The sequence below is a fragment of the Bubalus kerabau genome, chromosome 20 (assembly GCF_029407905.1).
Source record: "Bubalus kerabau isolate K-KA32 ecotype Philippines breed swamp buffalo chromosome 20, PCC_UOA_SB_1v2, whole genome shotgun sequence".
NCBI lineage: Eukaryota > Metazoa > Chordata > Mammalia > Artiodactyla > Bovidae > Bubalus > Bubalus kerabau.
The window spans coordinates 45,736,887-45,763,580 of NC_073643.1; the positions used below are offsets into that span (position 1 = coordinate 45,736,887).

Here is a 26,694-nt window from a genome sequence, read left to right on the forward strand (position 1 = left end):
GAAGCCTTCCCATGCTCGAATCTGGGCTAGCACTTCCTGTGTGTCTCTCACCACGTCCTGCTCCCTAACCTGCCCAGCGATGGCTCTGACTAGTTGCCACATCAGCCGTGAGCTCCATGGGGTCAGGGACTATGTCTTTCTGTCTTGTGACAGAGTCACTGCTGAGGTTCAGAGTCTGGCATGGTCTGTGGCATGTAGCAGATGCTCCAATCATTAAATGGAATCTAACGGAAATAGAAATTTTATCTCCGACAACGCCACCTGAGTAGAGCACCAAGTGTCGACTTGAGGGGTGGAAGTGCCTGCCGAGCTCTGGGTTGCTGAGGGAGTGGAAGCCCTTTATTATTACCTAATAAACATGTCTGGCTGTAGTAAGTGATCTTCTACTGTGTGGAGGAGGGAGAGTAACAAAAGAGGTTTGGAAGAAAAGGTTGAGGACTAGGGATCTTGATATAGGTTTTGGCCTTGGAAATGGAGTCGTGGACAGGGTGCGTGATCCTTACACAGGAAAGGGATGGGTCATGAGGCATTGGGTTTGGGGTCAAGGTGTGGTGGAATGAAGTGGAATTGTAGTTGGAATGAAAGTTCCTTTGCTCAACATTGGTCAGTTTCTGGCCCAGAAGGTGGGCTGTGGGCTAGGAAGAGGTCACACAGCCCTAGGAGGCTATGTGCCTGCAAAGGAGAGACAGGAGTTTGCAATAAAGGAAGTCTCAGCTGTGCCAGATGAAGGTCTGAACGCCTGGTGCTGGTGACGGGTGTGCGGGGGGTTGGTGCCTGGGCTGGGAGATCTACATCCCAGCGGCTGCTGCCAGGGCAGGTCCTTCCTGGGAAGCCCTCAACATCCCCCTACCCCTTGTGAGGTGGAATGAGGGGGTGGGGGTTAGAGCTCTCCCCATGGAGAGAGAGTGAGGAGGTCCACTCAGAGCCTGATCCTCCGTTTACTGGAGGTATGGCTGCGGAGAAACGTAGCCCTGGAACTGGTACTTTCTCCTCTGACCTGGGGGCTGGCTTCACCTTTCTAAGCTTCAGTTCTTGAGACGGCCCATACAAGCCCTACACTTCACAAGGCAAGTAGATCAAGCACCTGAAGTCCTCGCCAGGCACATGAAAGCAGCTGATGAACTTTTTTTTTATAATGGTTTGTACTTTGATAAGAGCTCATAACTAGTGTGTAGGGACTTTTTTTATTCCTGACTTTATGGGGTTCTGAGGACTGGAAGAATTTAATCTGTTGAATGGATGAATGAGTACAGAAAATGCTTTTAGTATTTAGATTCTCATGTCTATTTCGGCACGAAAGACTCAGGCCACACTGCTGGCTGCTGCTCTTTCAAGCTCAGCATCCGCCCACAAACGTATTTCCTGAGAAGCTGCTGGGCGCGCGGGGATTCGTCCTTATTCTCACTCCCACAGTCGGGGAAAGTGAGGCTTGGGCAGGACCAGACAAGCCCAAGGTCAGCCTGGTAGGCAAGGCTGGGGCTCCAAGCGCCGGACCCGGGCCCTCGCCCGCCCGGGCAGCTCCTGCTGCCCATGGTTCGGGAGTCGCCACAGCCCCCTCCCGTTGGGATACAGATCCCCGGAGCTGCCCTCGGGGGAACGGGATTCGGCAGGCTGCGGACCCTTTCCCGGACCCAGTAAATTATCTGCCAAATAGGTGCTGGGCATGCCCCGGGGGCCAGGTCTCCCCTTTTCCGTCCCCAGCCTTCCCTGGGACCCCAACAGGGTGCGGAGTGGGAAGTGCTGAGCAGCGGCCAAGCGTGACCGAGTCCGAGTTCTCCGACACCCGGTCTGGCGCCCGCAGGGGTCCCCGGCCCGCCTCCGGCCCACGTGGCCGGCCCGGCCTCTCCGCCCCCGGCCCCGCCCCGCTCCGGGGAGCCGCCTCCGTAGCCGCCGCTGCCAGAGTCGTAGCCGCGGTGCGAGCCGCAGCCCGGCGGGTTGAGCCCGTGCTGGGAGCCGAGGTGAGTGTGGGGGGCTGGCCTGGAGCCCCGCTACTCCGCTAGACCTTCCCCGCTGGAGACCCTGCTAGACACCCTGGGGCGGGAGGCTTTCCCGGACTGGTTCCTCTCCACCTTCACCCACCAAGCCGGAGCTAGACCCCACCTCCAAGCTGCCCTCGTTCCATCCCGGTGCCCGCGGCAGAGTGTGCGCTCCTGGCTCCGGGCACCCTGAACGCTCAGGGGAACCCTGGAGGCGGCACAGGTAGGCAGTGCCACCACCAGCCGCGACCGGCCGCCGCTCCGCCGGACACCCTGACTCCGACCCTCTGGTAGCTCTTGGGCTAGAAGTTCCCGGACCCATTTCCGGGGACGGAGGTGCCACCTGTCTTGGAGTGCGGCCCCTTTCCCTCCGCGTGTCTTCCCGTGGGCGCTGTTTGTCGGGGCTCGCAGGACCAGCAGTTACTTCGCGGCGGGGAACCTGGCTTTGGGCGCGCGGGGCGGTGGCTTCGGTTTCGGGCCCACTCGGGCCCCTGTGCTCGTTGCTGCTTAAACTAAGCGGCTTGAGGATCCAGGGAGGAGGAGGGGGAGGCGGACACCATGGGGTTAAGGTGAACTTCGGTCCCTCGTAGCCAGAGAGGGGCAAGCGTCTTCCGAGTGTGGAAGTTTTTTACTGAGTCGAGTTCCCGTGGGCTTTGCCACGAGGAAGAACCGCTCTTGCAGTATCAGCGGCCTCATCAAGGGCTTATACGTTGATGAAACTGAGTGTCTTGTTCCTCGAGGGCTCTCACTCCATTTAATGCCTAAACCAGGCTTGCCTCCAGCACTGGGCAAGGATGCGAGAACTGCCAAACGGTGGTTGTCTTGGGTGAAGTAGCAGAAACGTATTTTTAAGCAGTTCATGCACTGCCCAGGTGTTACCACCTTCTACCCTGGGTGTGGAAGAGTTTTGCTAGGTCTGAGTGTCAGCTGTGTCGTCTTGCACAAGTGACTTCACCTGCTCATGCCTCAGTTTCCTCATCTGTAGAGTGGAGATGATCATAGTACAAACCTTAAAAGGTTGTGTAAGATTAAAGTTTTTATTGTAGTGCCTGGTACAGGCTAAGTTCTCCCTCGGTTAACTGTCCTTGTTACTATTTTGACTGATATTAACAGAGCACCCCCATCCCTAACTCCACTGTGAGCTAGGTGAGCAAGCTCTCCGCACTTCCCCTTTTCCTGATAAGAACCTGAATTATTTACACAGTAGCCCTGGTGTCCCCTTCCGCCTTGAAACACGTGGGCTTTGCATTAACACTTCCTGTGCTTAACCAGCCTTGTGTGAAATGTTATCTTAGAATGTGAGACTAGAGATGACCTTTGTCAAGGACAATCCTGGAAAATGGGGTCTTGGACCTTCTCTGGAGGCTCTGGGGTGTTGTGGGATGTTTCCCTCACTGGAGTGGATCGGATAAGGTTTCATTAGGACCCCTTCAGGCCTTGGTCCCCCTGACAGGCTGACATCTTCTATCAGAGCTAGAAGAGGTAGTGTGGGAGTCTCTTTATGGGTCTGAGGGCCTGATCTTGCCCCCTCTCTTTCATTTACTCACCTCTAACAGGTTGTCCGTTCCATCGGTGGGGTGCTCCTGGGCTGAACCAGTTTAGTTTTTTCTTGTAGGGGTGGTAACCAGACAGACATTCTGAACCTGGGGCTCTAAGAACCTTCTGAAATACACCTGAGATGCTTAGAGCACAGATATGTATTTTTTCAGAGGGTTCTCTTTACATTGTATTCTACAAAAGGCCCACATCCCCCAAATGTGGGACCTGAACGCCAGGTGGGAAGATGGGAGTTATGGTCCCCTATACAAGACAGGCCCACTTTTTTATGGAGTCAAGATGTCAGCATTTCCTCTGTCCCTGTACGTAGAGGTGCACACATGTTCCTTTGTGCCCTTGCTCAGAGCTCACCTGCCAGTGGAAAGCAGAGTCAAATTGGCTCTGCCTTGACTTGAAAAAATCTGATAAAGAAGTCAGTGGGGAAAGAAGGCAGGCGGGAGTGGGGTGAGATGTGTGTTTAGGGCTTGTGGTGGGGCCTTTAGGATAGGGTGCAGTTGATGAATATTTGAACTCAACTTGTCAGGAGACTTCTCAGACTTCTCTTTGGCACATGCTTTTCCTTCTGCTGAGCACACTCTTTCACCACCTTTTCTCATGTCTGGTCCTTTCATGCCATTTAGCTCAGATGTTTCCTCTGTAGAAAAGTTTCCCCTCACAACTTTGTCCAGAGCAGCCCCTTCTCTGTCAGTTTCTGTCCTGTTCCCCCATTTTTAAAAATGAATTTTATTTTTGGTTGGTTGCACTCGGTCTTTGTCGCAGAGAGAGGGCTCTTCTCTAGTTGCAGTGTGCAGGCTTCTTGTTGCGGTGGCTTCTCTTGTTGCAGGGCACGGGCTCTAGGTGTGCAGGTTCAGAAGCTGTGGCACACAGGTTTAGTTGCTCTGCAGCATGTGGGATCTTCCCAGACTAGGGATCCCTTGCATTGGCAGGCGGATTTGTATCCTCTGCACCACCAGAGAAGTCCCGAATTCCCCCTCTGTATTTTACTCTTGGAGTTTGCCTCAAATGGTTTTCCTCATGTATCTGCTCAAGGGTTTATTGTCTTTGTCCACCCAGAAGAATGTAGAATCCTGTTACCCTTGTCCCTGCTCCACTCTGGGCCCTGGCACACAGTAAGTGCTCACTAAATGTCCGTGAGGGACAGCATGTATAGTATCCACTGAGGGAGGCTCGTGGAGGCTGGAGAGGTTTAGGAGTAGTGAAATGCAAAGGAACTGGCCGATAGGAATGCCAGTCTACAGTGTGACCTTTGAGGTCACAGAGTTCAGCCTGCAGTTTAAACCACCCCCACAGCACCTCCTCATAGTTACTGCTTAACCCAAGCTTGGATCCTCCAATGAAGGGAACTCGTTGCCTCCTGAGAGAGCCTATTCCTGCCAGAGAAAGATGTGGGATGCAGAGAACGGGATGTCGTCCCCATACCCACTCTGATGAGGGGGAGAGGTGCGTGCTGCTGCTGCAGTTTTTCTGGTCCATGTTGCATCCTGAGCCTTTCATCCATCCCCGTCCGTCCCAGTGAGCTGCCTCTATTTCTCTGCCATCTCCAAGGTTCCCGAGCCCCTGACCAGAGCTCAGTGTGCTCCTGAGTCAAAAGTTATTGGAGGGAGCCTGAGGCAAAGAGGCATCGAAGAAAACTGCAATTGTTTAGAAACCTTCGAGGCCAAGCTCTGTATTGTTCAGGCTCCTGTAACTCATTGGGCAGCAGGGGTGGTGGCCATGAGGTATGGGGCTCTGTTTCTTTCATTCTTTTTGTTCTTTTTTGAGATTTGTCCAGTTAATTCCTCAATCAGTTTATTAATTATAGTCTTATTTATAGTTTTAAAAGATTAATCCTTGGACCCATTACCTTAATGATTTGTAAAGATATCGCCTGATTCATATCACCTCGCACAAACGGGTTGAAACTTGAATGAAAACAAAATGTTTATATATATGATTCTAAGTTATTGAGTCAGTTCCAGTTTCTGTGGGAGGTCACCAGTGTGGTGAGTGGAGCGGGGTCCACTGTGGAGAGGTTTAGAGGAAGACTTTGCTTTTTTTCCCATTTACCTTAGCCACTTAGCTCAGCTAATTTACTTCACTTATTCAAGAATCACTTACGGAGGGAGTGCCCTGGCACTGGACACACAGCCGTCAAGGAAGCCAACAGCGCTCCTCCCTTCAGAGTTCACATCGCAGGGGTCAAGCTGGGTAATAGACAACTAGACCTATAACAAGATGCCAAGTGGTATGGTCAGTGTGATGAAGGAGATGAAACTGGGTAAGGGGATTCAGAGTAGCTGGGATGGAGGCAGGGTTGGTTTAAGTTAGGGAACGTCTCTGCTGCTGCTGCTGTTGCTAAGTTGCTTCAGTCATGTCCAACTCTGTGCGACCCCATAGACGGCAGCCCACCAGGCTCCCCCGTCCCTGGGATTCTCCAGGCAAGAACACTGGCTTTCAGGAAGCAGCATTTGAGTGGAAACCCATTTGAAAGAGGGAGCAGCCTTGTGGGTGGCTTGGTGAAGACCACGCTTTACATGTGGCTATGGTCTGTCTCCCTGGGGAAGGGAGAGAGAAAATGAGGCTATATAGGCAGAACCTCCCCCACCCTCTCTCCAGATCTTAGCAGGTGGCTGGCATAAGATCTCAGCATTGTGTGCACTCCTGGTTGACCAGAAGGCTGGTGTCTTTCCTTTCCAGAGGGTGGGGCCTGGGGCAGTGATGTTCCTGAAACTGCTGCCTGGGAGTGAGCATGAACCTTGGGGGCTTGATGCAGGATTCTCATTGGTTATACCTGTGTGTGTGTGGGGACGGGGGGCGGGGGGGGGGGGGAGTATACTGTGGAAAAGGAACGGACATAACAGCCTTCAGTAAATGCCAGTTAATCTGAATGGCTGTGCCTTGTGCAGCTGAGCCCTGCACCAACATCTTAACATGTCTATGTGTGTCACATACCCTCATTTTCCAGACCAGAAAACTGAGATGTGGAGTGATGAATAACTTGCCAACTGTGTGTCTTCTTGGGCCTCTCGTCAGTTGTGCTGAGAGAGGTGGAGGTGAAGAGAATCTTCCCTGAATATCTGTTCAGTGACATGAAGAGAGATGGGTGTTTGAAGTATCTTAGGCCTCTCTTGGGTGCACATCCCTGTGGAATGTCAGCCCTGGGAGGCAAAGCGAGTGCTCAGCCCCTGGCTCAGTGAGGGCTTGTTGGGACATTTGGTGGGTGCCCCAGGGTCTCTGGTGGCTATGGAGTAAGAAGGCTAGAGGAGGTGGTCACTTTCATTTCCCAGGTGTCTCCTGACTTCCAAGGTGAAGCACAAGTTTTCAGGGCAGAACTGGACATGGGGCCCAAGTCAAAACAGGAATGCACAGAAAGAGACGCTGGGGCCTGCAGCCAGAGTTGGAGGACAGAGGAGGCAGCTTGGTGTCTTGCCTGGCTCAGCCAGCTAAAGAGCAAGCTAGTTAGTTATCGGTCCAACTTGGCTCCTTATCCCAACACCCCACCTCCACTTCCAGCCAGCATATAGTAACTTTATTGGTCTGAATTTGCTGGTAGAACCCCAAGCTCTGATTTCAACTCCAATTCTGAGCTCCATAATATTTTCCTGGAAACTGGAGGAGAGTACTGACCTGGCTTTGAAGCAGATTGAAATGTCTGTAGGTTGTAGAGATGGCAGTTGGGGTCTTGTGTTCCAGTCTCTGCTGCAGTGTTAACCAAGGGAGTGACCTTGGACAAGGTGCTTAACCTCTCCGAGCCTGTTTCAGTGAACCAGTGAATTTGCTCAGTTGTGTCCGGCTCTTTGTGATCTCATGGACTGTAGCCTACCAGGCTCCTCCATCCATGGAATATTCCACGCAAGAGTCCTGGAGTGGGTTACCATTTCCTTCTCCAGGGGATCTTCCCAACCCAGGGATTGAAGCCAGGTCTCTCACAATGCAGGCAGACACTTTACCATCTGAGCCACCAGGGAAGCCCCCAGGCCTGTTTGTCCATCTGTGAAGGGAGGTAGTGCTTGCCTGTACCTTGGAGTTTTGCTCTGAGGATTAATTGAAAAGATATTTGCAAAGTGCTTACCCCCATCACAGCCTGCATGCTGGGGGGCTTGCTGGGATCATCATCTGGTACTTAGGATTGACTCAGGTCACTCCATCACTTCCTTGTGCTCCTATCGAAAAGGTGTACTCAGACACACTGGAAGTTCTTCATTCAGATTTGGGGACTTCAGTGGTGTGGATGTTATTCTTTTTGGAGACCATCTTATTAGACAAATCTGGATAATGGAGTTGACGATCAGTTTATGGTGAGACAGAGGCCAAGTTGAACTGCTGCAGAGACCTCTTGCCCAACTGTAGCCCCCGTTCTCTCCCAGCAGTACCCCCACATGCTCAGGGCCGCCACTCCCTAAGGGGCACGTGACACCTTTGGAACTTGGCTGCTTCAGCTCACTGTTCTGATGCACCTTCACCCCAGGTCCCCACTGGTTCCTGTAACAGAATGAACCTGACAGCCCAGTGAACCTGACATCCACTTTCAAATCTTTGCTCCTGCTATTCCCACTACCTGGGATGCTGTTTGCCTCTTCTCCACTTTCACAGCTTGCCTTAACTACCCAACTCCAGTGGCCTCTTCCTTTTTCTTTTGTTTTGGCTAGAGAAAGAAATTATCTTTTGCATGGCATGCCCTGATTGTTTCTTAATAAACAGAAAAGCAAGCAAATCAGAAATTGTAGAGTAAATAATGAAGTTCCACCTCCCTCATCTCAGGCTTACATCCAGAAAGAACATTTATGATCAGCTGGCTGTGTATTTCTGTTACAATCTTACATAACAAGTTTGTTTACCTGTGTATATATATATTTTTAAGGCTAACACAGTCATCACTTATTTTGTATGTATTCTTCTCCAGCCGTGTTCTTTTTTTTCCATTTAACCATAGGTCCAAGAGCACCTTCTCTGTCCATATGCTCTCTTGTTTTTACCTGCCCTGGCTCTCACCTTCCTCTGGAAGAGTGTACAAATTTATGTGGAAATGCGTTTTCACTTCTCTTAGGTATATACTGAGCAGTGGAATTGCAGGTTGTATGGTGACTCAATGATTAACATTTTGAGGAACTGCCAAATGTTTGCCTTATGGCTGTTCCATTCTGCAATCCCACGGGCAGTGTGTGAGGGCTCCAGTCACTCCACGTCCTCACCGATGCTTACCACTGTCCATCTTCTTGATCACTGCCATTCTAGCCCAGGTGAAGTGATCTCATTGCAGTTTTTATTTTCATTTTCCTAACAGTTTGGGGTGTTAAATATGTTTTTTTAACCGTATTTTTTAAAGCAGTGTTGGGTTTGTAATAAAATTGAGAGGAGGGTACAGAGATTTCCCCCTTGCTCCCACACATGCCTCGCTCACCGGCATGCTACATTCATTATTCAAGGATGAACTTGCAGTGGCAACTTCTGTAGTTTGCCTAAGGGCTCCTCGCTTTTGGTATTCTACTTTCAGTGGATTTGGGTGAATGTACAATGCCATATACCCGTCTTAACAGAATCATACAGAATATTTCAGTACTGTAAAAACCCTCTGTGCTCTGCCTGTTCATACCTTCTTCCACCCCTGCCGTATTCACCGGTCCTTTTGTTGTCTCCATGGTTTTGCCTTTTCTAGAATGTCATACTGTTGGAATCATACACCGTGTATCCTTCTCATTTTGGCTTCTTTCTCTTAGTAATATGAATTTAAGACTTCCCATGTCTTTCCATGAATTGATAGCACATTTTTAGCGCTGAATGACATTCCATTGTCTGGGTGTATCCCAGTTTATTTTTCCCTTTACCTACTGAAGGCCATCTAGGTTGCTTCCAAGTACTGAGAATTATGAATAAAGCCTCTATAAACATCTATGTGCAGTTTTTGTGTGGACATAAGCTTTCAGCTCTTTTGGGTAAACACCAGGGAGTGGATCATATGATAAGGGTGTCCTTAATTTTTGTGGTTTTTTTTTGGCTGTGTTGGGTCTTTATTGCTACATGTGTCTGTCTTTCTTTGCAGTGAGCGGGGGCTGCTCCTCGCTGCGGTGCCTGGGCTTCTCACTGCAGTGGTGTCTCTTGTTGTGAGCATGGGCTCTAGGCACGTGGCCTTCACTTGTCTGGCTTCAGTGGGTGTGGCTGGTGTGCACAAGAGCAAGGGCTCAGAAGTTGTGGCCCACGGGCTTAGTTGTGCGGCACGTGGGATCTTCCCAGACCAGGGATCGATCCCACGTCCCCTGCACTGGCAGGTAGATTCTTAACCCCCAGATCACCAGGGAAGCCCGAGTGTGTTTAGTTTTTTAAGAAACCTTCAAACTGTCTTCCCAAGTGACTGTACCATTTTGCATTCCCAGCAACAGTATATGAGAGAGTGCCTGTTGCTCCACCTGCTAGTCAGCATTTTGTTGTTGGTATTTTGGATTTAAGCCTTTGTCATAGGTACGTAATGGTATCCTCCTTGCTGTTTTGCTTTATGTTTCCCTGTTGTCATGTGATGATATGTAGCATCTTTTCCTATGCTTACTTGCCACGTGTGTATCTTCTTTGTCGAGGTGTCTTTTAAGGTCTTTGGGCCATTTTTCATCCAGATTGTTTCTTCTTATTCAGTTTTAAGAGTTCTTGGTATATTTTGTGTAACAGTCCTTTATCACTTGTGTCTTTCACAAATACTGTCTCCCACTCTGTGGCTTATCTTCTTTTACTCTTGGTATTATCTATCGCAGAGCAGAATTTTTTTTAGTTTTATGAAGTCCAGTTTATTATTTCTTTCATGGATTGTGTTTTTGGTGTTGGATCCAAAAATTCATCACCATTACAAGGTATGCTAGGCTTTCTGCTCTTTATTTTTTGGGAGTCCAGACATTTGCATTTTACAAGGTCTGTGATATATCTTGAGTCAATTTTTGTGAAGGATGTGATGTCTATGTCTAGATTTTCTTTTTGTGTGTGGATGTTCAGTTGTTCTCAGCACCATTTGTTGAAAAGATGGTCTTTGTCCCATTGTATTGCCTTTGTCCTTTGTCAAAGATCAGTTGACTGTATTTATGGGGGTCTGTTTCTTGGCTCTCTGTTCTGTCCATTGATTTTTTTTTTTTTTGGTCTCATCTTTTGCCAGTACTGTGCTGTTTTGATTACTGGAGCTTTATAGTAAATCCTGATGTCTTGTAGTGTCAGCCCTCCAACTTTGTTCTCCTTCAGTATTGTGTTGATTGACTATCTTTTAATGTGTTTATCAGCCATTTATATATCATCTTTGGAGAAATGTTTGTTCAGATCTTTTGCTTATTTGAAAAACTGGGTTGTGTTTTTACTATTGAGTTATAAGGTTCTTTATATATTTTAGATTCAGTCCCTTATCAGATAGATACATAATTTTTCAGTATTTTCTGCCATTCTTTGGGTTGGTCTTTTTACTTCTTTGATGGTGTCCTTTGAAGCCCAAGGTTTTAATTTAGGTGAAGCCAACTTACCTATTTTTCTTGTGTTGCTTCTGCTTTTGGTGTCTTAACTAAGAGACTTTTACCTAATCTAAGATCATAAAGACTTATGGCTAAATTTTCTTCTAAGGATTCTACGGTTGTAGCTCTTATATTTAGGTCTTTGATCCATTTTGGGTTAATTTTTGTGTGTGGTGTGAGGTGGACCAGTACAGCTTCATTCTTTTGCATGTGGATACCCTGTTGACCCTGCACAGTCTGTTGAAAAGACTGTTCTTCTATTGAATTGTTTTGACATCCTCGTCAGAAATCAGTCACAAATGTGTTTATTTTTGCATTCTCAGTTCTATTCGATTGATCTATATGTCTGTCCTTATGATACTACCATTGTCACTACTGTCTTGATTATTATACCCTTGTTCAGTTCAGTTCAGTCGCTCAGTCGTGTCTGACTTTTTGCGACCCCATGAATCGCATACCCTTGTAGTAAGTTTTGAAATCAACAATTATGAATTCTTTCAAGTTTGTTCTTTTCTGTGATTGTTTTGGCTCTTTTGGGTCCCCATATGAATTTTAAGATCAGCTCGTCAATTTCTGCAAAAAAGACAGCTAAGTATTTGACAAGGGTTGTACTGAGTCTGTAGTCAGTGGAAAGTTTGACAGTCTCATCAATACTAAGTCCAGTCCTGAAATACTTTTCCTGGGTGCGTCATTCACCTCCACAGGTCATTGTCTTATGGGGACACACTCAGAGGCCCACTCTTCAGGCTGCACAGACAAAAATCCAGGAACATCAGCATCTTTTTTAATTGTTGAAGAAAGTGAAACCATACAGTGTAGTGTTTAAGGCTGAAGACCTTGGATAAAACATTTAACATCTGATTTTGTGGAATGGGAGTGCATCTGGCACTGACCAAGCATACGACCAATCTGCTCCCTTTACTCTGAGGGTGTGATGAAGATCCCTAAAGATCCTCCCCAATTCCTCCGCCTCCATGCCTTGAGAAGTGTGGTGAGAACTAAGGACGCCACACCCTGGAGGTACCAGGGAATGGTGGAAAGCATTGGAGTAAGGCTGCATTTTAACTTGTTTTATCTACTAGGCAAATAGATTGCATTTAATGGGAGGGTTTTTGCTGCTAAAGCAATCCACCCCCATCATAGTTTGAAGAATGGAATAAAAATAAGAACAGAATACTATCACATATTAAAAGATTAGTTTACACCCCTACATGCACTTATGTGTTCCAGATGTAATGCCTTGGCACAAGTCCAAGGTTGTATTCTCACAGAAGAAGAAACAAGAAGCACAGCACCTACACGTGCATCTGTAGGAACCTGGTTTTCTGAATTTAAGGAACAACCTGGGGACTCCATTGGAAACTGCAAATCCACTCACACCTCAGCTTACTCTAAGCTGGGACAAAGAGCTCCATTTTAAACAAAACAGTGCTAATGCATGTGTGTGTGTATTTGTGTTTGTCTGTGGTGGGAGATTGGAGTTGTTTATCACTGTTGTTACAAAAAAGTTGGGGCAGAGTTTTTCATTTTTGGAGGGGAAAAACTTAGAGGCAATAGAAATTATTCTGAGATCTTCAAAATCTAAGCTCCTTTGGTTTAACAGATTCCCTTTACCTAAACTGTAAGAACAGTTCCTAGGGATTTCATTTCCATTCTTAAGTGAGGGGGGTGTGTGCCTGCATGTGCGGCTGGAAAGTTAGGGGAAAAACACAGTGACATAACCCAGCCCCCAAACAAGGAAGCGCATTACAGAGCTGAGGTTCCAGCCTCAGGAGCTGCAGCTTAACTGACCTTGAGTAACCTCTTCTTATGACACATCTCTGGAGGGTGGGACTGGGGGAGAGAACTGTGTCTCTCCAGCATGGCTTTAATTTTACAAAAGCCCTGTGCAGCCTTGCAGACTCAAGTGGTTTTCTTAGCAAATCACATTTCATGTGTTCTGGGCTGGGCAGGGCCTCACTAATCCTTGGCCAGCATTGTGAGTCAGAAAATATTTAAATGACCGCCTGAGTCCTTTGAGGAGAGAGAGTTGGCAAGTTATCTTAGGGAGCTGAAGTGACTCTTAAACAGCATTGCAGGAAACAGGCGTAAAGTTGACACCAATGTTAGCAGCTTTCTTTTACTATTACCTCTTAGAGTGAGAGAATAATGACAATGCTACCAAATTTTATTGAGCACTTACTACATGGTGGAATCTGGCTTGTTTAACTCTATTGGTTTAAATGTGAATTTTGTCTAAAAAAAGTTCCTGTACCTTCACAGAAACATCTTGAATAATGTTTGATGAAATATCTGAGCCTTAGGGTCTAGCCAAATTGATATTTAAAATGAAGTATCACAGAGGTTAAGATACTGTTTGAAGTTGTTCAGAAGAAAGGAATAAGGTGATGGGAAGCAGAAGCGTGGTACTGTTACAGCTGGGAGGACTTTCAGAAAGGACTCCGTCTGCCATGACTAATTGCAAAATAAGGCCTTCCCTCTGCAGTTACGGAGCGACAGACAGTATGGATTGGCAGATGGGGTGGGGGCCGGAGTGGCTCAGATTTTTCTGCCTTTGAGTTGAACGGATTTTTCTTACATTTCACTTTTAGATCACAGGCCTGAAAATTCATGGCCCTAACTGAGCAGGGCCATTTATCTGCAGCTACTGGGTGCTGGTTCAGTAGTTGGATCTCAGTTGCTTTATGTGCTAATGAGGCATTTGTGTTTTAGCCTAAACTTGGGAGACTGCTCCTGTCTCCTGAGCCACCAGCTGCCACACAGCTGTGGTGGCCTGTGGGTCACTGGCCACAGGAACTGTTGGTGCCCGGGGCTGTCTGTGGGGGAACTCAGGCTGCATGTGTAAACGTGGTGTCCCAGACAACATTATTACAGTTTTAATTGTGTCTTTTTTTTTTAATTGAGATATGTCACATACCATGAAATCAACCACATTAAAATACACCATCTACTGTTACAACTCTCTGATTCCAGAATATTTTCATCATCACAGAGTACATTTATTTTTAAATAAATATTCAATAACACTGTCCCATGATGAGGTCTGTCCCATCAGTACATAAACACGCATGCTGTTATTTTTTCCAATTTAAAGAAAAAAAGAAAACAACCCACGTCCTTCTTTCCTTCAGTCAGACTGCCATTTCTTTTCAGTTGAGAGCAAACTTTCTTGAAAGAATTGTCTGCACTTGCTGACTCCCAATTATTTGCCCCCTGCGCTTTCTCAGTATTTTTTAATAAAAAAAGTGATAAACTATACATAACATAAAATTTACCATCCTAGACATCTCTAAGTGTTCAGTTTAGTGTTAAGTATGTTCACACAGTTGTGCAGCCGTTTCCTGGACTTTTTCATCTTGCAGAACTAAAACCCGATATTCATTAAATGACTGTGGTCCATTTCTCCCTCTCCCCAGACCCTAGTAGCCACCACTCTGTTTTCTGTCTCTATGAATTCACTACTCTAGATGCCCCCTACAAGTAGACTCAATATGTGTATTTATTTGTGAGGCAGTATTTGTCTTTCTTGGTGACTGGCTTCTTTCGTTTAATGTCTTCAGTTTACATCCAAGTGGTAGCATGTGTCAGAATGTGCTTTGTTTTTTCCCTGAGGCTGAATAGTATTCCATTGTATGTAAAAGATCCCATTTTGATTATCCATTCATCTGTCGTGGAGGCATTTGGTTTGCTTCCACTTTGGCAGTTGGATAATGTTGCCATCACAATTCTCTCTTTCTTCTTCTTTTTTTAATATTTTGGTTGTGCTGCACAGTATGTGAGATGTTACTAGTTCCCCCAACCAGGGATCGAACCTGGGCCCCCTGCATTGGCAGCGAGATGTCTTAACCACTGGACCACCAAGGAAGTCCCACAATAGTCTTTTGAGCCCATTATTCCTCATGAATATCTCTTGCCCAGGTCTGCAGTGACTGCCGTGCTCTTCATCCCAGTGACCCCTTCTCCAGCCCCCTCCTTCTTGGCTATCAGCAGTGTTTGACAGTTGGTCATTTTCTCTTCCCTGAAGCTCTTTCTTTACCTCGCTTCCAGGACACTGGTCTTCTTCCCACACCTCAGTTGAGGGCAGTTCTGTCACTGCTCGTCACCCCCTGCTGCTACCACCCTCGTCCAAGCCCCTCTTCAACGTAACGGGGTTTCTCACTTCCTTCACCTTTACTGAGATATCACCTTCTCTGGCCATCATATCTAAACTGTGAGCACTACCCCCGCACTCCTCTCTACCTTTCTAGATTTATTTTGTCTCTTAACTTCTGTCACTGTCCAGTGTAGCGTATATTTTGCTCATTCATCTTATCCGTTTTCTGCCTCCCCTACTAGAATGGAAATTGCATGAGGGCTGGGGTTTTTCTTCTGTTTTGCTCCCTGCCATATCCCCCACACTTCGCCTGGCACTGAGTAGATGCTCAGTAAATATTTGTTGAACCAGTAAATAAAATTTTGAAAAATAGAGATTAAAAGCCATTTATGATTCTTTCATTATGATACAGTTCTTGCCATATTTTCTTACATGTGAATTGTTACATATAAGTGGGTCTGTATTTGTGTGTCCTGTTTTTTCCCAGCAGACATTACTCCATAAGACTTCTTTTTTTCTTAAGTTGCTACATAATCTTCATGATTACTTGCTGAACAGCTGCATATTGTTTTCACTGAATGGATGTAGCAGTTTTATTTAACCTTGTTGTTTTGTTTAGCACTATTGGGCAGCGTCCAATTTGTTGCTATTGGAGATTACACCACAGTGTGTGTCGGGCATTTGCCCTGCCTCCCTCCCTCTCCTCTGAAAAGAGTCCTCATTCTTTTGATCCCAGGAGGGGACTGCAGCCCAGGCTGGGCCCGTCATGGTTCCCCAGCCACTTGGCTGTGGTGATTGGTCCAGGGATGCATATAGACCCAGCCAGGACAGGCCATGGGCTTCCCTCGGGTCACCCTGACTCGAAAGTGGCAGAATAGATGCTCAGAGGCACCAGAGCTGTAAGGGGGGGCCCCCTTCCTCAGAGAGAATGGAGTGGTGACTGTATAAGGAGGGAGATGGGCCCATCGCCCGTGATCCAGTGCCTGGGCTGAGCTGTTTCGTTATGCTTCCAACAAATTCCCCTTTTCACTGATGTAGATGGAATTGGATTTCTCACTGCAAAGAGAGAGTCTAGAATGATCCAACTCAATGAGCATCCCCACTCACTCCTACCCCCTGCCCCCATTCCCTTTTTTAGTTCTTTAGTCCAGAGCAAGAAAAGAGGTTACAGGGTACCTAAGGCATCTTTCGGGACAGAAAATGCATTTTAGCAGAAGAGCTCAATTATTATTATTTTTTTGGTCATACTGGGGAGATAGTGTGAAAGCATCATTGATCTGTATTCAGATGCTGGCACTGCTGTCCAGTAGGGGTAACCTCAGTTTATTTGTCTGTAAAATGGGGGTGAAAATAATCACACCCTACCTCAAGGAATTGTTTTGAGGACTAAATGAGTTAACACACACACACAAAATCTTCAGAATGGTGTGTAGCAGAGTGAAGGAACGCTCACTGAGCATTAGCTGTGGCAGTTGCTGGGTTATGATGCCCAACTCTTAAAAAGGTGTGCATGCTCAGTCATGTCCAACTCTTTTTTCAGCCCCATGGACTGTGGTCCGCCAGGCTCCTCTGTCCATGGAATTTTCCAGGCAAGAATGCTGGAGTGAGTTGCCATTTCCTCCTCTAGGGGATCGTCCCGACCCAGGGATCAAACCCGTATCGCTGTATCACTTGCATTTGCAGGCAGATTCTTTACCACTGAACCTTGGGAAGCCCATCTTAAAAGGGCAAGAGGAGTTAAACAGAACTCCCATGTGATGTACTAACAGCAATTCCATTCCTGTGTGTACACCCATAAGAAGTGGGTGTACCCATAAATGTATCCAGAGATGCTTGCACACACAGATTCATACCAGTGTTATTCAGAGTAGCTGAAAAGTACAAACAGCTCGTGTGTCCATTGGCACATGAATGGACAGAATATGGCGCATGCATTCAATGGCACGTTACTCAGCCACAGAAAGGGAGGAAACAAGCCACAGCTTGGATGTACCTTGAAAACACAATGCTAAGTGAAGTAAGCCAGGCACAAAGGGACAGACATTGTATGATTCCACTTCTATGACGTATGAATAGGCAAGTTCATATAGATAGAAAGTAGAATGAAGGTTACTGGGGCAAGGGGGAGGGAGGCCCCCGCTATGAATTAAGCAACTCATGTTTAATGAGTATGGAGCTTCTGTTTGGAATGATGAAAAAGTTTTGAGATGGATAATGGTGATAGTTGTACAACATTGCTAGTGTACTTAGTGCTCCTGAATTGTACACTTAAAAATGGTTAAAATGGTAAATTTCATGTTGTAAATTTTTCCATCCCACCCCCCCCCCCCCCCAAAATGTAAGAGTAGTTAGAGGGTGTGAATGGGTGTGAACTATGGTGGGTCTCCTGGACTTTTTCTTTACATTCTCAAGTTAACTCAAAATGAAGCAAACCACAGTGGAAAAAACGGCACAGACTGAAACAGGATGGGTGGTGGTGGCGGCAATGGGGTGAACTACCCAGAAGCCCCACAGCATCCTTCCAGTGTTCGACACTGCAGGCTGGGACCTGGCGTGGGACGAGCAGGCCACCAGGCCAGAGGGTGGGAGAGGAGGGACAAGGACAGGGTCCAAATGAGTGTTCCTAGTGACTATGTCAGTCCTGTCCTGGGTCAGATGGGCCCAACCCAGAGCTAGAGACCATGTGAGTCACAGCTCACCCTCCAGGGAACAAAGGGATGTGGCAGGGAGGGGCTGGGCTGTGACTCAGAGGCCTTGGTCTCTGTGAGCTTCCCACCAGGTGTGTGGAGGCCCCCTCCGACTCCCTGATTGGCTTCCCCTGTGGGGGTGGAGGCAGGGGTACCCACTTCTGTGCAGGCATTGAGAAGGCTCCCCAGCAGAGCCTTAAAGTTGTCCAGAGTTCTTTCCCTGCTCATTTTTGGAAATACAAACACAATAATAATAGCAGCAACATTGCTTGAGCAATATGCTCAAGCTCAGAGCTCTGTGCATTTAATCTTTAAGCTTCATCTCACCTTGTCAGCTAGTCTTATCAGTCCCACTTTACAGAAGAGAAAATGGGCTTGTAGGGATGAAGCAACTTGCCTGAGGCCACACAGGCTGCACGTGGCAGAGATTCAGGAGGCTGGACTTGTAACCATGACAACACATAAACACACACACACACATTCACGCAAGATTAGACTCCAATACGTGACTTTATCTCTGGGTCTTAGTTTTGAAGACAACTTTAATACTTTTTTCTTTGTGCTGATGAAAAAAAGTTGGAAAATACAGATAACAAGTATATTTAACAACAAAAAGATCACTCAGTGTGGTTGCATTTTAGCATTTCAGTTCACTTTTAATGGTTCCTTTGGGATCCTGAAGAATGGATGACATTAAACAAAGCCAGTGAGTACTCAGTGCCCCTCACTCTGCAGGGCACTGTGAGTATCACAGTCATGACAGTTCTGTCCAATGTTTGTAAAATGGTGATGGTATTTCAGAAGGACCAGGCTCCTTTGGAACAAATTACTTTAAATATTCCAATAAATAGGTGTAGTATAGTTTGCCCTGGAGGGAGCAAGCTATAATATAATACTTGTTTCTAAGGCATTGTTTTTCTGTGTGTAAAAGGCTACATGTCTTGTTTAATGAAAAGAAGCTTGTTCCTTCAGTATTTTATTTGAAAGAGATTGTGGAAAATATGTAATTTTTCCCTGCTTACCGCCACTTCTTAATGAATGTGGCAATGATGAGAACAGGACCAAAAAGTTAAAATCCAATGAACAGGGGGGAAGGGAGATTCATCTTAGCCCATAGTTTAAATCTCATCTCCTGAAATTTTATTGGAGTTAACCAGTTGGCAAACTGACTCATCGAGGTAGCCCATCCTTGACTTTTTTCCTGTCTGTCTAGTATCAACAGAAAAATCAGTAAGAGTAAAATTTAAGTACCCGGTTTTTTGTCCATTACAGTAAGAGACATTCATTTATACATTCATTCAACAAGTACATACTGAGTGATATGATGGCTGGGGTTTAGTTCATTGGGAGGGGTATAGAAGAAAAAAGGAATGACTTGACTATGGAGGTTGTATGATGGGTACATTTTTTCCTGCTTTTGTATGTGTTTGAACTTTTGCATTCAAAACACTTTGTGTGTTTTGATATTGAGCATTTCAGCCTTGGGCCAGGCCATATACTAGGTGGTGGGGATGCCTTGATGGTCAAGACAGGCTCAGATTCTGCCGTTTTAGAATCAGAAGACACTCATTCAGGAAGCAAGTGCTAATCAAATAGTCACATGAATGTAAGTAAAATTACAGCTGTGATAAGTGCTGAGAAATCACCAGTTGAGATGCAAAAGTCTGCAGTGTCAACTCCATTTCACCCAGAACTGGTCGGGGTACGAAGTCCTCAGCTTGAGGCAGCATGAAGGGAGCAGGTGTGTGTGTATGTATATGTGTATGCACATGGACATACACGCAAGCGTGCATTTGTACGCAAGCTCAGTAAAGGCTGAGAGGCTGTGGTTCGTTGTCTGTCTGAACCATGGTGTGATAGAAGGAATTCAGAGTAGACCAGCTAACTGAATGCTCTTCTAGAGAACTTCTGTGTTTAAGAAGATAACAGAGCATAATCCTCCAATGAATTCTGATTCTGATTAGAAAAAAAAATCCGAACTTTTTCTCACCTTTCACTGCGTACTCTGCCCCTCCCCGTCATGCCTTCTAATCCCCATCCCTGCTGTTTCTCAGTCTGTGTACACCATTCCTCCTGTCTAGAATGCTCTAAGCCCTGCTCTTCTCAGGGCCAGCTCCTTTCCATATATAGGTCTTGGCTCAAATGTTGCAAGGGAGTCCTTCTCTTAGCACTTCCCTCTGTTTACTTTCTCTTCCCCCATTTTTTCTTAGTCTCTTCCCCAGGCTGTGAGCATGGTGACACAGGGGTGTGACCCATAGCGTCACTCACCCCCAGCCGGTACATGCAGACAGTGGGTGCTCAGCACATCTGACAGCCAGGTGCTACCTTACATCATCCCTGTGCATATTCCTACTTGATTAGTTTGCATTTCAAAAGGATTTTGACCCATGGAGAGTTGTCAAAATGGACTTAAAGGAAGTTATTGAAGCTTAATATGAGATGAGAGTACTTTGTGTATGGTCTGTGTCCAGAAATTCAAACAGTAGGGTCATGTACATCTGAATTCTCTTGGGCTGCAGGAGGTGAGGTGAAATGAGATGCTTCTGCCGGCTCCAGTTCAAGGAAAGGGGTATTTGGGAAGCCCCATCTGTCTCGCGGAGAAGGCAATGGCAACCCACTCCAGTACTCTTGCCTGGAAAATCCCATGGACGGAAGAGCCTGGTGGGCTGCAGTCCATGGGGTCGGTAAGAGTCGGACATGACTGAGTGACTTCACTTTCACTTTTCACTTTCATTCATTGGAGAAGGAAATGGCAACCCACTCCAGTGTTCTTGCCTGGAGAATCCCGGGGACGGCGGAGCCTAGTGGGCTGCTGTCTATGGGGTTGCACAGAATTGGACATGACTGAAGTGACTTAGCAGCAGCAGCAGCAGCAGCAGCATCTGTCTCGGGAGATGATAGAAGAAGGGGGACCTTGTCTTCTGATTTGTGGTCACAGCTGACAGTATATTACCCTAAAAGTATGTCCCACCACCCTTACTTCATACCTTATATAAAAATAGCTCAAGATATGTTAAGGAACTAAATATAGGAGGCAAGTAAGTGGGGCTTCTAGAAGATAATAAAGAAGAATATCTGTATCAAATTAGATGAGGCACAGCTTTCTTAAACAAGACACAAAAAAGCACTGCCATAAAGAAAAAGTTTATAAATTGGACTTCATTGAAATTAAGAACTCTTGTCAACAGTGATGTGAACATGGATGGACTTAGAGGGTATTATGCTAAGTGAAATAAGTCAGAGAAAGATAAATACTGTATGATACCACTTGTATGTGGAATCCATAAAATACAACAGACTGGTGAGCAAAACGAAAAAGCAAACTCACAGATACAAAGAACGAAGAGGGAAAGGGGAGGGGTAAGATAGGGGTGGAAGTAAGTGAAAGTCACTTCAGCCGTGTCTGACTGTCTGCGACCCCGTGGGCCACCAGGCTTCTCTGTCTGTGGGATTCTCCAGATAAGAATATTGAGTAAGAAAGGGGTAAGGAATTTTAAAAAAGGTTATTATGGAATTATATGAAGTCATGTGTGTGAGACTTTTGAAAATTGTAAAGTACTGTAGAATTAAGAATCAGTTAAAAAAGTTTAAAAAAATGGAAAAATAAAATTAAGAACTCTTTATCAGGACTTCTCTGGTGGTCTAGTGGTTAAAAATCCACCTGCCAACGCAGGGGACATAGTGGGTTCGATCCCAGCCCCGGGAAGATCCCACATGCTGCAGAACAACGAAGCCGGTGTGTGCAGTGCGACTACTGAGCCTGTGTGCTCCACAACAAGAGAAGCACTGCAATGAGAAGCCTGTGCACAGCAATGAAGATCCAGCACAGCCAATGAATAAATTATATTTTAAAAAGAGTGAAAAAGCAAGCTATAGTCTGGGAGATAATATTTGAAATACATATGTCCGACAAAGTGTTCATATCCAGAAGGTATATAAAACTGCTACAGACCTGTAAGAAACAACCCAATTTAAAAAAGGCAAAAGATTTGAGCAAGCATGTCACCAAAGAGGATTCCAAAAGACAAGTAAACGTGTATAGAAAGGCACTTAACCTCAGTAGTCATCAGAAGATTTTAACCCCAGTAAGATACCACTATATCTCCTCCCAGAATGGCTACAATAAAATAGACTGACACAAAAGTGTTGGTAAAGACATGGAGCAACTGGAACTCTCATGTACTGCTAATGGGCATGTGCATTAGTACAACCACTTTGGAAAATCGTTTTGGCAGTGTCTACCCAAACTAAATCTATTCCTACTTATATGGCAATTCCACTCTCAGGTGTATACCCAACAGTAGTGAGTGCCTATGAGAGCCTGAGGACTTGCACAGGGAGGATCATGGCAGCTTTACTCATAATTACCAAAAGATGGAGACAACCCAAGTGCTCATCAACTAGCCACGTGAATGAGCAAGTTGTGGTATATCCATACAATGGAGTATACGCAACAGTGAAAAAGAGCCTTTGGGTGGGGCGGGGGCATGAAGAAATGAGGGCTATAAATGTTTTATAATTTGATTTAGTTGGTGGTTATGCTGCTGCTGCTGCTAAGTCACTTCAGTCGTGTCCAACTCTGTGCGACCCCATAGACGGCAGCCCACCAGGTCCCCTGTCCCTGGGATTCTCCAGGCAAGAACACTGGAGTGGGTTGCCATTTCCTTCTCTAATGCATGAAAGTTGGTGGTTATATTGGAGTATAAATATCTAAAAACATTAATAACTTGTACACATTAGATTTGTGTAGTTTATGTTGCAAACTATTTTGTTATGTATGCAAAATATATGGCAGTCTTTCTCTAGAGTTGGTGAAGGAAGGTTGGGGAGCTGAAACAGTGTCCGAGGCCAGGGCAGGCTGGAGGGGAGGCGAGGTTGGAGCCCGTGAGAGGCCGGATTTTCCCCTGCCATGGTGCTCTGGTGTGTTCCTCCTCGTCCTCACCCACCTCACACTCACAGCATGTGAGCAATAGCCACCATCACCACCGGTCCCTGGCACGAGGCTCCCTTTGCAGAAAGGGTTGGTGCTTGGGAGGGAGGACGGCTGGCTGTTCCTAACTGTGGTGCTGTTGAAAGGAGAGATGCATCTATCTGCTGCTGTCTTCAGAGTCCCTGAACATCCCATCCTGGAAGGGAGAGAACCCGCCTGTCGGCTAGCTTTACCCGAAGCTGATGGTTAAATGGTGATGGTGGTGGTTGGTGTTACTGGGTAGGTTGGAGGGGATCCAGTGAGGAGGTGGAACCTGCTTCTGTCTGCCTGGGCCTGACGCTTGGCACCCACACCTTGGGCTGATCCTCTGTAACAAATTAAAGTGTGTTGTGTAGATTGCCCAGGGCAGCTTTGTGGGTCTTCTGGGGAAGATCTCCAAGCTGAATGGCCTGAGGTTGCCTGGGCTGGGGTTGGTGCTCCAGAGGATCCCTGGCTCCATGCTTGGCTGCCCTTGCTGGTGTCTCTCTGACAGGCCAGGCTTTTTGAGAGAGAATAAGCACTCTGGTTGTGGATCTGAATGCTAGCATGGTTTGACTTTTATCTGTTTATATCTTTGTGGTCTGCCATGTTCTGTCAAAGTTTTAAGCTACTTTACCAAGAGGAGGTGAGGAAAGTGTAGGTGTTAAGAGTATCCGAGGCTCTGGAGCCGAAGTTCCCAGGTTCCCAGGCCTGACTGTACCAGGGACAGCTGGCAGCTTGTGCAGCACTGCGGCGCCTTGGCGGGTGGCCTTGAGCGAGTCGCTCTGTCCCTTTGTATGTCAGTCTCTCTGTTGGATGATGGAGGATGCATTTGCGATGAATCTGGATAACATGAGTAACAGTACCACCTCTGGGTTGTTGTGTGGATTTAGTGGGGTAATTAGTGTAAAGCGCTAAGACCTGGTACACAGTCCGTGCTCCTGATGTTAATGGCGGCGGCAGCAACAGTGAAGAGCACTTAGGCGGGCTGGAGTAGTAAAGGGCCCAGGGCCATCATGGGCCCAGCGTGTCAGCACTGGAGCTTACTTGACTTGTCAGGGCTCAGGGTATGTTCGATCACTTTCTATTTTTTATTATTCCTTCACCTGACCACAGGTCCTCCATCCCTTATCCACAGTTACAGAATCAAGACACAACTACATGATTTTTTTAAAAGTTTGATGCAAACTCATTGGATGCCCAGATCTGAGATAATAGGAGCCTCTTCAGAGTGTGCGGCAGAAAGTCACATGTTCAGCTGCAGAAATATTTGCGAACTTGACCGTGGATGCTCCACTTGACCCTGGTGCAGCTGTATGTAACATACTATACATACTTCCTATTACCTTTCTAAAATGCAGATGTTATGAGTTCTGAAATGCATTCAGCTCCAAGGGTTTGGAGGAGTTGTGGCTGTGGTTTATTCTCTCGGTGGCCAGTGAGGCCAGTTTCTCTTTTTTGCTAATATGAAGGGATCCTGCAATGAGTATCCTTGATAGACTTGGAATTGCTGGGTCAGCGAGCAGGCAGATTTTAAATTTTTGTTAGCTCTTGACAGATTGCCTTTCAAAGAGATCAGAGAAAATAGCAATTCAGTCCACCAGTAGCATGTGAGTGTGAATTTGGTCCCACTGCTCCCCTGCTTCCATGAGTCTCCTCAGCCACGCATGGTCCCAGGCTTACATCCTAGCTCCTCCCTGTCACGTTCGCAGGCCTCCCTTCCCAGTCTAGCCCTGGCCTGTCTGCCCAGACTGACTTTCTGGCCCTTCTGCTGCCACCCCACCATCCTTGAGCCTCTGACCAGCTGCAGAGTCCCTTGGTCAGTCAACCACCATAGTCCACCCCACCCCACACACCTCGGACTTAACCCTGGACTGGACAGAGCTCTGTGGCCTTGTCTTCTGGGGAGAGCTGAGGGTCTGAGCTGAGAGAATTTAGCCTGGAGGAGTGGAGGGGAAGCTCTGTGGGAAGTCCCAGAGGCAAACTTGGGAGGAAGATTTGCGTCTTCTGGCCGGTGGAAAGCCCTTGCAGAGGATTAAGCCAGGGAGTGACCTGGCTGACGGGACTCATACTTTATGCGTGTGCTCAGTTGCTAAGTCCTGGCCAACTCTTTGCGACCCCATGGACTGTAGCCCGCTGCGCTTCTCTGTCCATGGATTTTCCAGGCAAGAATACTGGAGTGGGTTGCCATTTCCTTCTCCAGGGGATCTTCTCAACCCAGGGATGGAACCCGTGTCTCTTGCATCTCCTGCATCGATTGGAAGATTGTTTACCACCAGCGCCACTGGGGAAGCCCACAGGCTATAATGGAAGGTTAAAGTGGTGTTAGCAGTTGATTTGGAGAGAAGGGGGTCAGGCCTTGTCACTGACTGTTGATGAAGAGTAAGACAGGAGAGAGAAAGGCCAAGGTCGTAGAGGTGGGGCTTGAGGAGGGGATGCCAGTGAAGAGGGCACGTGCTGCCAGGGTTCGAATCCCAGCCTCGGCTCTGGTTGGCAGCAGGACTTTGGGCCAGGGCATTTCACTGTACCATATGCCTCATGTTTCTCATCTGTGAGGTGGGGCCTCCAGCTCCGCTACAGGGCTGTGCTGAGTGTGAGTGGTGTCAGCGGTAGTCAGAGGGATGGCCCATAGCCGGTGCTGTGCAAAGCCGTCCTTCATGCCGTACCCTCAGTCTCCCCAGACTTGGCTTCCATCAGTTTCCAGATTCATGTTCTTGTCTGGCCCTGCTTTCATTTTCTTGCTGGATTGAGTCCCTCGAACCCGAATCACAGGCGGTGGATGGAGCTTGGACACCTGCATTTCAGAGAAGTTCCCCAGGTGGACCCAGCTCTTCCCCGTAGGGCAGGAACCCTGTCTCCTCAGAGCCAGTCCCCTGGGCAGCCCTGGGTGGATGCTCTTGGAATGAATGAACCATCGACCACTGTCTGGTCTCATTTTCTCACAGACAGACCCAGCAGGCTGGACCGATCCAGCTTCCAGAGCAGCCTGCTGCGGGGCTGGCTGCCTCAGAGTCACCCTGGGGGTTGGTGGTGGTGGTGTGTCATCAAAGTGCACATTCCCAGGCCCAGCGTCACAATTCTGATTCGGGAGACCCGAGCTGGGGCCGAGCGTGAGCCTGTGCGTGGACGATTCTGTGTCCTGCCTGTAGACACCTGAGGGTCCCGAGCACAGTGTCCTTCTGGCTGTGACACCCTGTGACACCCTGTGACTCTGGTAGGGAAACACAAGGCCTTCGGCCTCAGCCACAGGCCCTGGCCTGTCCTGCCGTGTTGGGTGAGGACACCTGTGGGCCCCGAGCACCGTGTCCTTCTGGCTGTGACACCCTGTGACACCCTGTGACTCTGGTAGGGAAACACAAGGCCCTCGGCCTCAGCCACAGGCCCTGGCATGTCCTGCCGTGTTGGGTGAGGTTGACTTTCTTGGTGCCAGGTCACCAGGTGTGGTTTCTGGGTAGTGGCAGCGGCTGCTCCCCTCCTGCGGTCAGCAGGAGTGAGCACAGCTGGGTGTTTTGAACTTGAGTGTCCCCGGCTGCTACCCCGGATTGCACAAGACCTAGTGTCTTTGTCACAGGTGATGCCTCAATGACTTGGGGGCCTCTGCCTCCAGTCTCCTTTGGTTTGTGGTCTCATTCTCCCTGCCAGCCCCTTGGGAGGGGGTGATGGGGAACAGCTGCTCTCACCGCAGCAGAGCACAGGACTTGGGTGCCAGGCTTTGCGTCCGGAAGCATCTGCCCCTTCCCATTGTCTGCGCCTTTCTGGACACAGAGGAAGGCTTATAACTGGGCAGAAGGGCCCTCATTCACTCCTGTCTCCCTGCCACCTGCAGGCTTTGGGTGAGTTTGAGGAAGGTGCGTTCTTGCTCTTGACCTCTGCAGCCTGCTGAGCTGTAAAGGTCCCATTGTGGTGTTGCAGGCACCTCCTGGTTACTTCTGTGCCTGAGAAGTGGGTGAGGGTTCAGCAGCTGGCAGAGCCAGGCCGG

General features: G+C 47.5%; 1 protein-coding gene across 9 annotated transcripts in view; it reads left to right on the forward strand.

Moving 5' to 3' along the window:
- Positions 1–376: 376 nt before the first annotated feature.
- Positions 377–26,694, forward strand: part of ARHGEF3 (Rho guanine nucleotide exchange factor 3) — a 315,139-nt gene continuing 288,821 nt past the window's right edge. For 2 of the 9 annotated variants that reach the window (XM_055558189.1, XM_055558195.1), the window contains exons 1-2: positions 1,896–1,958; positions 11,692–12,035. Coding sequence is in view for 2 of the 9 variants with exons in the window: in XM_055558184.1 (XP_055414159.1) it covers positions 24,004–24,029 (26 nt within the window). In the remaining 7 variants the exon portion in view is untranslated. The other 7 variants (XM_055558187.1, XM_055558193.1, XM_055558190.1 and 4 more) reach the window with 6 other exon arrangements.